At 46.1% G+C, this 13,276-nt stretch overlaps 1 protein-coding gene across 1 annotated transcript; it reads left to right on the forward strand.

Moving 5' to 3' along the window:
• The first annotated feature begins 1,036 nt into the window (after positions 1-1,036).
• On the forward strand, positions 1,037-1,420 carry LOC149402457 (uncharacterized). The gene has a single exon (XM_089608387.1). The coding sequence runs from the start codon at positions 1,037-1,039 to the stop codon at positions 1,418-1,420; it is 384 nt and encodes a 127-aa protein (XP_089464513.1).
• Positions 1,421-13,276: the final 11,856 nt, after the last annotated feature.

Raw genomic sequence — 13,276 nt, forward strand, 5'->3', positions numbered from 1 at the left:
AGCTACGCTCAGTTTGCGACCGATATTGTTGGAACAGATTAAAGACGGTCAGTACGCAGACGAGTATCTTCTCGGCAAGATGTTTGATCCTCAAAATGACGCGGAAGGTAAGTTTAAATTGGACGAGAAAGATGTTATAAGGTGTAACAAGAGAGTCAGTGCACCGTCCGAGGAAGGAATCAAAAGATAATTGATGGAAGAAGCTCATAGAACACCATACTCTGTGCGTCCCGGTGTGACTAAGATGTACCTGTACCTGAAAAAGGTCTATTGGTGGCCAGGAATGAAGAAAGATGCGGCTGTATTTGGTCAAAGGTGCTTAACTTATCAATAAATCAAGGTAGAACACCAGAAACCAGCAGGAATGCTACAACCCCTTGAGTTCCGCATTGGAAATGGGAACAGATAACGATGAATTTCATGTCAGGTTTACCAAAAACTACTTCTGGTCATGACTCTGTCTGGGTTATTATTGACAGATTAACCAAATCAGCTCATTTTCTACCTATCAAAACCACTCACACTGTGGATAAGCTTGCTGAACCGTATATCAAGAAGATCGTACGTCTCCATGGAATCCCTAATTCGATCATATCTGACCGAGATACTCGGTTCACTTTGGGAACACGATTGAAGTTTAGTACTGCCTTTTATCCCCAAACAGATGGTCAGAGTGAGCGCACGATTCAAGTATTAGAAGATATATTTCGGGCATGTGTCCTAGACTGCCACGGCTCGTTGAGTTGTTATCTCCCTTTGGTCAAATTCTCATACAACAACAGTTACCAAGCGACGATTGGGATGGCCCCTTACGAAGCTCTCTACTGACAGAAGTTTCGCTCTCCAATTCATTGGGATGAACCTGGCGAGAGCAAGCTGTTTGGGCCTGAATTCGTAGAACAGACTAAAGAGGCGATTAAGACGATTCGAGCCGAAATGAAAATATCTCAGAGTCGAAAAAAAAATTATGTAGACCAATGAAGGAGACCGTTAGAATGTGACGCAGGAGAAAAAGTCTTTTTTGAAAGTTTCCCCGATGCGTGGTGTCATGAGATTCGGGAAGAAAGGGAAGCTCAGCCTGAGATATGTTGGACCTTTTGATATTCTAGAACGAGTAGCCAAGGCAGCATATCGCCTAGCTCCACCGCCATCTATGTCCAACCTCCACGACATGTTCCACGTATCAATATTGCGAAAATACATATCCGATCCTTCACATGTACTGGAAGATCAAGAGGTTGAGATTTCTTCTGACATTAGATATGAAGAATCAGCCGTTGCAATCGTAGATCGCAATGAGAAAGTCTTAAGGAGTAAGACTATTCCTCTGGTCAAGGTACTGTGGAAGATACATTCCGCAGAAGAAGCCACTTGGGAGCTTGAGAGCGAAATGCAAAAGAAATACCCTACCTTGTTCTAAGTTTTGAGGACGAAACACTTCTAAGGGGGTAGGGATTGTAATGTATGAACTTTTGTAACGCTTGACTTGTGAATTTGAATAAAATAGACGAGTTTTATTTCAAATTCTTGTTGCATATGAAACGTCCTTACATTTAAATATCTTGGAAAATAATAATATTTAAGATCGACGAAATTTCGGAATAAGGATACTCGAGTAAACTCAATATTATTTTCTGAATAAAATTATTCGAAAAATACTCGGAGATTTAAAAATCTCGAGAGTGAAAATAAATTCAAAAATCCCTTAAATGTATATTCAAGGTAACGAGAATTAATTAGAATTTTCTCTGTTATCTTTCAAGATTATTTTTAGTTAATCAAGGACGAAGTTGTGAAGTTTTATTCTGAAAGGACTAATGTGCAAAAAACTGAAAGACAAGATTGAAAGAAAATATAGAAAGAGGTCGTTTAGAGTGAAACATGTCCAATTATTGTGCAGCCACGTGGTCTCGTTGTGGCTTAATGAGGAATAGCCACGTGGACATTTCTTTTTCTCCTCCTTCTCTCAAATTCGACCATCATCTTTATCATCGCCGATCATCACCATCACCTTACCTTCTCTCTTCCTCTTCCCTTTCTTTTTCCTTCACGCACGCCATCTTAGCTTGAGCCTCTACCACCTCGATCTCCAGTTGAGGATGAGGAGAAGTCGCCGCGAGCTACGGTGACATCGGACCAGGAGGAAAGACGTCGGGGAAGGAGTGAGAACTCACCAAGGAGATTGATTTCCACGAATCAAGGTGACAACTCTTCTTTCCTCGGATTAAATTTTGGTTAGGGTTCATGCTCGAAATTATGGGGGTTTTTGAATCCGGGTGGAATTCTGTGAAATTGATTGATGTTAGTAGTTCATTGAGTGCGAGTTTTGATGGTTTATGACTTGAATTTGTCAATTGATTCGGATTTCTTGCTTTGGGATGAAGTTTGGCCGAAAATTTAATAATCTAGGGTTTGTAGAATTCAATTTAGGGGCATTTGAATTTCTGTAGTTTGCTTGATGAATATGAGATGTTTCTGTGATTATTTAACATTTGGGTAAGGATTGAAATTCATGATTTGATTTATGGTTTGATTTTTGGACGAATTTTGGTGATTATGTGAACATGGCCGTGTGGTTTAGTGAATATTTTGGTTAGAAATTTTGGATTAATGTTGTTATGTGAGGCTGTGATGATGTCTGTGAATTATGGGAATAGAGTTGTTTTGAGATCCTGATTGAGCTCGTTTGCTTATAGATTTTGCTCATTGTGTTTCCGGAATTGTTTTAGAACGTTTATGGTTAGCATGGATTCGTGTTGGGTTTGCTTGATTTCATTGAGTTTGGGTTTTGGGTCGAGATGTCGGGTATTGAGTTTCAGAAATTTATATGAGTTTGGAATCGGGAATTGACTCGTTATTGGATTCCGCTACTTGATTACAGATTTAGACGAACAAACGGGAACCGGTAGAGTCAAAGGCAACGAAGCTTGAAATTTGAAGTTTCGAGAAAAGAGTTATCGAAGTTAAAGCTCGATTAACTCGTGAGTGTATTACTCACTTGTAGCGTTTAAATATTCTCGAAATTAAATCATCAATCTCACTATGTAGTTTATTTCTTTTAGTTGAATAAATAATTTATGATTATTTATTTAAAAATGTTCATGAATTTAATTTAATTATTCACTTTGGAATTCTCGGTTATTTTGATTCGGATTAATTTATGTAAGACTCATAATTATATTGTTGTCGCAGTTTTTCGGACAACTATTTAAGAATCAAAGACGGTCAGACCCAAGGCCGGACCAAGTGGTCTCGTCTTGACTCGAGCGTGTCGGGCTTGGTATCCCAAGCCGTCCCTTAGCTATAGGTGTTGTCTATCTCGTCCAAGCACCTGAAAAGCAAGCAGAAATGTGTGAACTACAAAGGGGAAACAGAGGGGTTGCCTCTGTTTACCTCTCCGACCCTCAACATTAGTAGGATTGAGGTGGATATAGGAGGTTTAGGTGTTTAGAGGCCGAGACTTGAGAGAAACGAGCGAGGCACGGGTTCGACAGCGTTTCAGTACTCAAGAATGGATTACCTGGACCGGGGGGGAACCCCGGCATTTATAGGCGACCGAGGGGCATTTTGGGCATCCCCTTGGTCGAAGGCCGGCCCTGGGTTGGCGGTGGAGCCGAAGGCCGACCCTGGGTTGTCCATGGAGCTGAAGGCCGGCCATGGGTCGGCCATGGAGCCGGAGGCCGACCCTGGATCGTCCATGGAGCTAAAGGCCGGCCCTGGGTCGGCCATGGAGCCGGAGGCCGACCCTGGGTCGTCCATGGAGCCGAAGGCCGACCCAGGGTCGTCCATGGAGCCGAAGGTCGACCCTGGGTCGTCCATGAGGCATTGAGAGTTGGAGACTCTATAGTTCTTCTAGGTATCTTCCGAAGGTACTGAATTGACCAGTGCACTTCTAGAGACAAGATAAGAACAAACCATTTAACCTCTTATGTCTCGAAGTCACTATGTATGAATTGCACTGTGCTTACCTTAATCCTGAAATGAGACATGTCATTTCACACCTTAGTATTCTCATTTGAGAAAGTCAGAGTTCGGACGCACTATGTGATTCCGAACAGGGCCTATTGGTGAAGTACTAAGTTGTGAGAATGTCATGAGTAACTTTGTGAAGTTCTCATAGATATGGAATTCATGTACAAGATTGCTGAAATGCAATGTATATCACCTCATGCTTTGTTCCTTGGAGTGTGAATAAATGAACTGGCCAGTGTCCAAATTGAGTCTTGACTTTTTTGGATGAAACAATGTGACTTGTTAGCTCCTCGTCAATACATTGTTTCTAACTATTCACAAGCGAGAAAGGAGTTGAGGAAATAACAGCTAGAAGGGTAAAATGGTAATTTTGTAAATCCCGACTAGCTGATGATATTCATGAAGGGTAAACACTGATAATATTCTGTGGATCCGCTCATTACAATTAGGTTGAATTCTTGAGTAGAAAATAAATTCATTTGAACCGAGAGATTTTCAGTGTCAACTCTTTAGTGGAGTCAGTTGACATTAAGCTAAACTTGGAAAAGGTTTGTGAACTTTTGAGTCCAAGGATTTAGCTCAAGCTTTGTTCATTTGGATCCATGAGGTCACTGTCACGAATCACATCGAGTAGGAATAGTTAAACTAGAAGCTAAGCCAAAACAAAACGAGACGTTTTTTTTTTCGAAAATTGTCAAAAGGGTATTTTTGTCCTTTTGGACATAGGACGAAATGAATGTCAATAAATTTTTTTGACAAGGTCATTTGATGAAAAATGAAACTTAAAACACTCAGCCATTAATAGTTTATTGGGCCTTGAGGATTAAGTTCATTTCATAGAATTTTACTTGAAAATTCTTAATGGTCTTTTCTTATGTTGTCATGAACAAATGAAGAAACATCTAGATGTTGTCAATGGTGCCCACAAGAAGAGTAGTAGTGTCTATTTATGTACATTTGATGTCATATAGTCTTACGAAGACTCTTGCTTGTAATTGCTTATTCATTTAATAAAAAGTTGAAACGTTCATTCAATCTTCCTTGTCTGAAGCTTTATGATAAAACCTTAGTCTTTTAGTCCATAAACAAACTAAACAACTTATGAAGAGACAAATGTAGATTTGCATGAACAAACTCTTCGTAGTTTGCTTAAAACGATATATTCGCAATCTTAGGGTCAAAGGACTATTGACCTCAGTATGATTGTTAGAAGAATATATGATGTCTGGTTATGAGGCATTGAGAGTTGGGGACTCTATAGTTCTTCTAGGTATCTTCCGAAGATACTGAATTGACCAGTGCACTTCTAGAGACAATATAAGAACAAACCATTTAACCTCTTATGTCTCGAAGTCACTATGTATGAATTGCATCATGCTTACCTTAATCCTGAAATGAGACATGCCATTTCACACCTTAGTATTCTCATTTGAGAAAGTCAAAGTTCGGACTCACTATGTGATTCCGAACAAGGCCTATTGGTGAAGTACTAAGTTGTGAGTCTGTCATGAGTAACTTTGTGAAGTTCTCATAGATATGGAATTCATGTACAAGATTGCTGAAATGCAATGTATGTCACCTCATGCTTTGTTCCTTGGAGTGTGAATAAATGAACTGGCCAGTGTCCAAATTGAGTCCTGACTCTTTTCGATGAAACAATGTGACTTGTTAGCTCCTCGTCAATACATTGTTTCTAACTTATTCACAAGCGACAAAGGAGTTGAGGAAATAACAGCTAGAAGGGTAAAATGGTAATTTAGTAAATCCCGACTAGCTGATGACATTCATGAAGGGTAAACATAGATAATATTCAATGGATCCGCTCATCATAATTAGGTCGAATTCTTGAGTAGAAAATAAATTCATTTGAACCGAGAGATTTTCAGTGTCAGCTCTTTAGTGGAGTCAGTTGGCATTAAGCTAAACTTGGAAAAGGTTTGTGAACTTTTGAGTCCAAGTGTTTAGCTCAAGCTTTGTTCATTTGGGTCCATGAGGTCACTGTCACGAATCACATCGATAGGAATTGTTAAACTGGAAGCTAAGTCAAAACAAGAACGAAAATTGTCGAAAGGGTATTTTTGTCTTTTGAGACAAAGGATGAAATGAATGTCAATAAATTTTTGACAAGGTCATTTTGAGACATGTTTCACTCGGCCATGACTTGATCATTGGGCCTTGTGAATTAATTTCATTTCATAAGAATTTTATTGAAAATTCTTATTGGGCCTTTTTCATGTTGTCATGAACAAATGGAAAAGCTTCTAGAAGCCCATTCTAGAAGGACATAGGCGCCCAACATACCCAACCAAGAGAGTTTATTTTGTGCATAAATGTATTTAGATACTTGCCAAAAGAAAAAGAGGAAACAAATTTTGCATATGGGATGCATAAAGAATCGGCCATGTTGAGAGAAAAGGCAAGCCTTGAACAAAATAGGAAACAAATCAAGGCTTCTAGAAGCCCTAGCTTGGCCGAGTGTCTCAGTGGGAAAGAGAGAAATTTGGCTCATGAATATGTGATATTCTATAGAAGAGGAAACTACCTTATTGAAGGTGAGACCTCTCCTATAAATAGGAGCCTCATTTCCTCACATTTCATTCATCCAAGTTTAAGAGATTTGAGAGACTCTCTCTCTAGAACTTTGGCCGAAAATCCTCTCTCTCTCTCTCTAGTTTATTTTCGATTTTTTCTTGTCTTGGCACCTAGGTCCTCACTCGACCTAGTGTTTAGCTCTGCGACTTCGAGACTCGTTCTTAAGTCGTAGCGTTTAAAAGTGCCCACTCACTGATTCCTTTTATTTCGAGTGATTTAGTAATAGAAACTTTCGTGGTTGCTCGAGGTGCCGAGGAAAGAAAGAGAGACGTGCTGCGAGGGGAGACGAGCATTGCAAACTTTCCAAAAGCTTCTTCAAAGTTCAAGCTTCAAGAAAGGTTAGTAAACTCTTAGCTCATATTGGTTTTTAATTACATGTACTTGCACTTGTCTAGGTTAGTAAAAACTGTTTTACTTGTAAAAGAAAATTTTTAAAATTCCGCCGCTTACCGAAGCGTTAATTATTTTCTCAAACCCTAGATCGATTCCAACACTATAAGCTCCTTCTAGAATCTCAAATTTCGTCCAACCCAAGGAAAATAAGGCTGAATTTCGTTCATGCCATAGTGGGAAAGAGAGTTTATTTTGTGCATTGATGTATGAAGATACTTGCCAAAAGAAAAAGAGGAAACAAATTTCCTTAAGAAGGAAAGTGCATTTTCGGCCAACTAAGAGGAAATCAAATGAGGAAACAAATCCTAAGCCTTCATGAGGCATGTTGGACGTGCAAGGCAATAGGAAAAGAGGAAACTACCTTTTGAAGGTAATCCTCCACCTATGAATAGGAGCCTCATTCCTCACATTTCATTTATCCCAAGTTTAAGAGATTGAGAGACTCTCCCTCTAGAACTTGGCCGAAATTCTCTCTCTCTCTCTCTAGTTATTTTCGATTTTGTTTTGGCACCTAGGTCCTCATTTGACCTAGAGTTTAGCTCTGCGACTTCATGACTCGTTCTTAAGTCGTAGTGTTTAAAAGTGCCCACTCATTGATTCCTTTATTTCGAGTGATTTAGTGATAGAAACTTTCGTGGTTGCTCGAGGTGCCCAGGAAAGATAGAAAGACGTGCTGCGAGGGGAGACGAGCGTTGCAACTTTCTAAGAGCTTCTCAAAGATCAAGCTTCAAGAAAGGTTAGTAAACTTCTTAGCTCATATTAGTTTTTAATTACATGTACTTACACTTTGTCTAGGTTAGTAAAAAACTGTTTTTACTTGTAAAAGAAATTTTTTAAAATTCCGCCGCTTCCCGAAGCGTTTAATCTTTTTCTTAACCCCTAGATCAATTCCAACAGGCCATTTGTCGAGGGAGTCCCGGGGTGGTCGCTATCGCGGCCGTCGCTGCTCTATCGGGCCGAGATGGACCGGTAACAATATCATCGACATATAGTACCAGAAACACAACTTTGCCTTCGTGTATTAACTTGTAAACACAAGGCTCATCTATTGACTGTTCAAAGCCGAAGATCTTTACAGTTTCATCGAATCTAATATTCCGTGACCTAGATGCTTGCTTTAGTCCATAAATGGACTTGAGCAACTCACAAACCTTGGTCTCTTGATCTTTTTCCACGAAACCGTCTGGTTGAGCCATATAAATGCGCTCGTCAAGATTGCCATTCAGGAAGGCTGTCTTGATATCCATTTGCCAGATCTCTTAGTCGAGACCTGCAGCTATGGATAGAAGTATGCGGATGGATTTAAGCATCGCGACTGGGGAGAAGGTTTCTTCATAGTCAATCCCTTCTTGTTGGGTATAACCCTTCGCCACAAGTCGTGCTTTGAACGTCTCGCCGTTCCCATCAGGACCCCTTTTCTTCTTGTATATCCACTTACACCCTACGGGTTTAATCCCTTCAGGAAGGTCTACAAGCTTCCAGACTTTGTTGACATACATCGAGTGCATTTCAACTTTCATGGCGTCAAGCCAAAGGTTTGATTCAGAACAAGCCATCGCTTGGCTATAGGAAACAGGGTCATCCATGTCGGAGACGGCTACGAGAGAGTCTCCATAAGACATGTACCTGTCAGGCTTTTGAACAGCCCTCCCACTACGTCGAAGTACTACTTGACGAGATTCTGATGAGTTAGGTTGTGTTTCAGTTGGGGTAAGAACTGTTGTCGCTAATTTTCGGACAACTATTTAGGAGCCAAAGACGGTTAGACCCAAGGCCGGACCAAGTGGTCTCGCCTTGACTCGAGCGTGTCGGACTTGGTATCCCAAGTCGTCCCTTAGCTGTGGATGTCCCTTGAGTTCGTCAGAGTACCTGAAAAGGAGTAGAGAACATGTGAACTACAAAGGGGAAACAGGGGGGGTGCCCCTGTTTACCTCTCCGACGCTCAACATTAGTGGGATTGAGGTGGAGTATAGAGGTTTTAGGGGTGTTTAGAGGCCAAAGCTTGAGAGAAACGAGCGAGGTACGAGTTCGGCAGCGTTTCAGTACTCAAGAATGGATTACCTGGACTAGGGGAGCGGCCCCTGTATTTATAGGTAGCCAAGGGGTGGTTTGAAGACCCCTTGGCCGAGTGAGCAAGTTTGGGTCGGCCTTGGAGTGCCGGCCTTGGAGAGCCGGCCATGGAGAGCCGGCCTTGGAGGAGGGCCGGCCTTGGAGTGCCGGCCTTGGAGAGCCGGCCATGGAGGAGGACCGGCCTTGGAGTGCCGGCCTTGGAGAGCCGGCCTTGGAGGAGGGCCGGCCTTGGAGGAGGGCCGGCCTTGGAGTGCCGGCCTTAGAGTGCCGGCCTTGGAGAGCCGGCCATGGAGAGCCGGCCTTGGAGGAGGGCCGGCCTTGGAGGAGGGCCGGCCTTGGAGTGCCGGCCTTAGAGTGCCGGCCTTGGAGAGCCGGCCATGGAGAGCCGGCCTTGGAGGAGGGCTGGCCTTGGAGTGCCGGCCTTGGAGAGCCGGCCATGGGGGGCCGGCCATGGAGGGCCGGCCTTGGACGTTGGTCGGCCGGCCATGGGCCGGCTGAGCATATGGCCGGTCATTGGTCGGCTGAGCATATGGCCGGCCACTGGCCGACTGACCTTTGGGCCGGCGATTGGTTCGGGCCGGCCAAAGGCCGAGGCAAGGTTTTGCCGCCCGAGGCCTTGCACCGGTCGCGTGGGTCGAAGTGACGCCTTAGTCCCCGTCGGTCCGAGACGGACCGAGAACATTAGTCCCCCGAGTTTCCGGTCGAGCGTAGATCGAGTGGAAACTCAAAATCTACTCTTTATACGGATGCGGGGTGAACGCTCTCGGGTTTGCGTCATGAAGAATGGCCTTCGCGCGTCGCGAGGGACGGCCTATTGTTTCGGGTCGATCGTGCGCGGCTTATTTTCTCGATCTACCAATGAGGGCGTGATCGATTAGCACGACTTTATTGTGCGTGGCCTATTTTCTCGACTTGCCAACGAAGGCGTGATCGATTTGCACGTCTTTGTTGTGTTGTGCGCGTTTTGTTTTCTCGATTTGCCAACGAAGGCATAATCGATTTGCACGTCTTTGTTGTATGGACGCAGACCTTGAACCCATTTGTAACTCGTTGCCTATCGGCCGACGAGCTGGGCGGCGAGCGTGATGCCACATTTGTGTGGCGAGGTTTCCCGTGGACGCCGGTTAGACCAGATACGCCCTGCGGACGCAGACCTTGAACCCATTTGTAACTCGTCGCCTATCGGCCGACGAGTTGGTCGGCGAGCGCGATGCCACTTTTGCGTGGCGAGGTTTCCCGTGGACGCTGGCTAGACCAGATACGCCCTGCGGACGCAGACCTTGAACCCATTTGTAACTCGTTGCCTATCGGCCGACGAGCTGGGCGGCGAGCGCGATGCCACTTTTGCGTGGCGAGGTTTCCCGTGGACGCTGGCTAGACCAGATACGCCCTGCGGACGCAGACCTTGAACCCATTTGTAACTCGTTGCCTATCGGCCGACGAGCTGGGCGGCGAGCGCGATGCCACATTTGTGTGGCGAGGTTTTCCGTGGACGCTGGCTAGACCAAATACGCCCTGCGGACGCAAGCCTTGAACCCATTTGTAACTCGTTGCCTATCGGCCGACGAGCTGGGCGGCGAACGCGATGCCACTTTTGCGTGTCGAGGTTTCCCGTGGACGCTGGCTAGACCAGATACATCCAGTGGACGCAGACCTTGAACCCATTTGTAACTCGTTGCCTTTCGGCCCACGAGCTGGGCGGTGAGCGCGGACTCAAGACTCAACTCGAGGGCTCATGTAGAACCTGCACGAGGAATAGTTAGTTGACTTGCGGACTCGGGACTCAACTCGAGGACTCTCGTAGAGCCTGCACGAGTAGTGGTTAGTTGTCTTGTTGACTTGGGACTCAACTCGACGGCTCTCGTAGAGCCTGCACGAGGAGTGGTTAGTTGTCTTGTTGACTTGGGACTCAACTCGAGGGCTCTCGTAGAGCCTACACGAGGAGTTTCGTGAAGAGTCGGCGTGAGGAGCTTCGGTCGACTCGCGGACTCGTAGCTCGACTCGAGGAACGAATTCATCTCGAGGAGACATGTGAAGAGTCGGCACAAGGAATATCAGTCGACTCGTGGGTTCGAACTCGACTCGAGGAATGAACTCATCTCGAGGAGGCATGTGAAGTCGGCACGAGGAGTGGCTTGTCGACTCGTGGATTCGAACTCGACTCGAGGACTCGCGTAGAGCCTGAACGAGGAGTTTCGTGAAGAGCCGGCGTGAGGAGTATCGGTCGACTCGCGGACTCGTAGCTCGACTCGAGGAATGAATTCATCTCGAGGAGACATGTGAAGTGTCGGCACGATGAGTATTAGTCGACTCGTGGACTCGGACTCTACTCGAGGAGTGAACTCAACTCGAGGAGATATGTGAAGAGTCGGCACGAGGAGTATTAGTCGACTCGTGGACTCGAACTCGACTCGAGGACTCACGTAGAGCCTGAACGAGGAGTTTCGTGAAGAGCCGGCGCGAGGAGTATCGGTCGACTCGCGGACTCGTAGCTCGACTCGAGGAATGAATTCATCTCGAGGAGACATGTGAAGAGTCGGCACGAGGAGTATTAGTCGACTTGTGGACTCGAACTCGACTAGAGGACTCACGTAGAGCCTGAACGAGGAGTTTCATGGAGAGTCGGCGCGAGGAGTATTGGTCGACTCGCGGACTCGGAGCTCGATTCGAGGAATGAACTCAACCAGACGAGGTGACGAGCTCTTCATCTCGCTTGGCTAATGAGCTCGGCCAGGCGAGGTGAGCTGATGAGCTCGGCTGGGGGAGGCGAGCTGATGAGCTCAGCCAGGGCGAGGCGAGCTGATGAGCTCGGCCAAGCGAGGCGAGCTGATGAGCTCGGCCAGGCGAGGCGAGCTGATGAGCTCGGCCGGGGGAGGCGAGCTGATGAGCTCAGCCAGGGCGAGGCGAGCTGATGAGCTCGGCCAGGCGAGGCGAGCTGATGAGCTCAGCCAAGGCGAGGCGAGCTGATGAGCTCGGCCAGGCGAGGCGAGCTGATGAGCTCGGCCAGGCGAGGCGAGCTGATGAGCTCGGCCAGGCGAGGCGAGCTGATTAGCTCAGCCAGGCGAGGCGAGCTGATGAGCTCAGCCAGGGTGAGGCGAGCTGATGAGCTCGGCCAGGCGAGGCGACGAGCTGGCGAGCTCGAAATCCCGAAAATTCGTAAGAATCGGCACGAGGAGTATCAGTCGACTCGTGGACTCGGGCTCAACTCGAGGACTCACATAGAGCCTGCACGAGGAGCTACGTGATGAATCGGCACGAGGAGTATCAGTCGACTCGTGGATTCGGACCCGACTCGAGGAATGAACTCATCTCGAGGAGTTACGTGAAAAGTCTTTCATTGGGACCTCCGGCCTAACCATCGGCCCCATGAGACTTTATTATTATTATTATATTTTTTTTCTTTTTGAGTTGTTGTTGAGTTGTTTTTGATGGAGCATTGACTCCTGTTAGCCCCCCAAGTTTCTTGCATTTGTGAGACAGGCCAAGAAACTCTGGCGTTGGAGGTATACAATAGTGTGAGTTGCATATGTAGAATAACTTTTTATTGCAATAAAGGGGGTCGTTACAGGTAGTCATGGCATTTGGCCTTCTTTTATGAAAAAAAGAAAATTACATTTTTTAAATAAAAGCAATCACGAGGTCGATCGAGTTCGGTCGTGAGTTTAAGGGTCGAAGTAACGATACTCATGGCTTGCTAGCAGACGCGACGAATTCCTTGAAATCCCCACCTTGAATTAGGGAATCAATTCGCTTCTTAAGCTGCTTGCACTCGATCGTCGCGTGCCCGTGATCTTTGTGGTATTCGCAGAACCGACTTCGATCTCGCTTCGCGGGGTCCTTTGTGAGTTGAGCGGGGCTTCCCAGCTCATCGCGGCGTAAGCGCAGGATCCGGTCGGGCGTTGTGTTGAGCGGGACGAAGGATCGCTTCGGGGCTGGAGAAGGGTGGTCATTAGGGACTTGACCCTTCCGGCGCCTTTTCCTTCGTGACTCGGGACCAACGGCCGGCATCACAAGCGTGGCTGCGCGCTTTTGGTTGGGTGCTTGATCAGTGTTGGGTGGTTGCTGCCCCAAGACGATCGCGGTCTCACGTTGAGCGTCGAGTTTTTCTCTCAAGTCGAACTCGTGATTCTCTCTTTGAGAGTTGAGGCGGTCTCTCAAGTCTCCGGAGGCCGTCCCTATCACCCTTGTTAAGGGCGCGTCATTCAGGCGACGCCTTTGGCGGGGGCCGAGACCATCGACGTTGTCACCT

This window comes from Urtica dioica, chromosome 3 (genome assembly GCF_054948205.1).
Source record: "Urtica dioica subsp. dioica isolate 48M chromosome 3, U.dioica_male_clone48M_v1_H2, whole genome shotgun sequence".
In the NCBI taxonomy this organism is placed as follows: domain Eukaryota; kingdom Viridiplantae; phylum Streptophyta; class Magnoliopsida; order Rosales; family Urticaceae; genus Urtica; species Urtica dioica.

Coding starts and splice junctions, on each gene's coding strand:
- LOC149402457 (XM_089608387.1), top strand. CDS start 1,037: ATGCGTGGTGTCATGAGATTCGGGAAGAAAGGGAAGCTCAGCCTGAGA.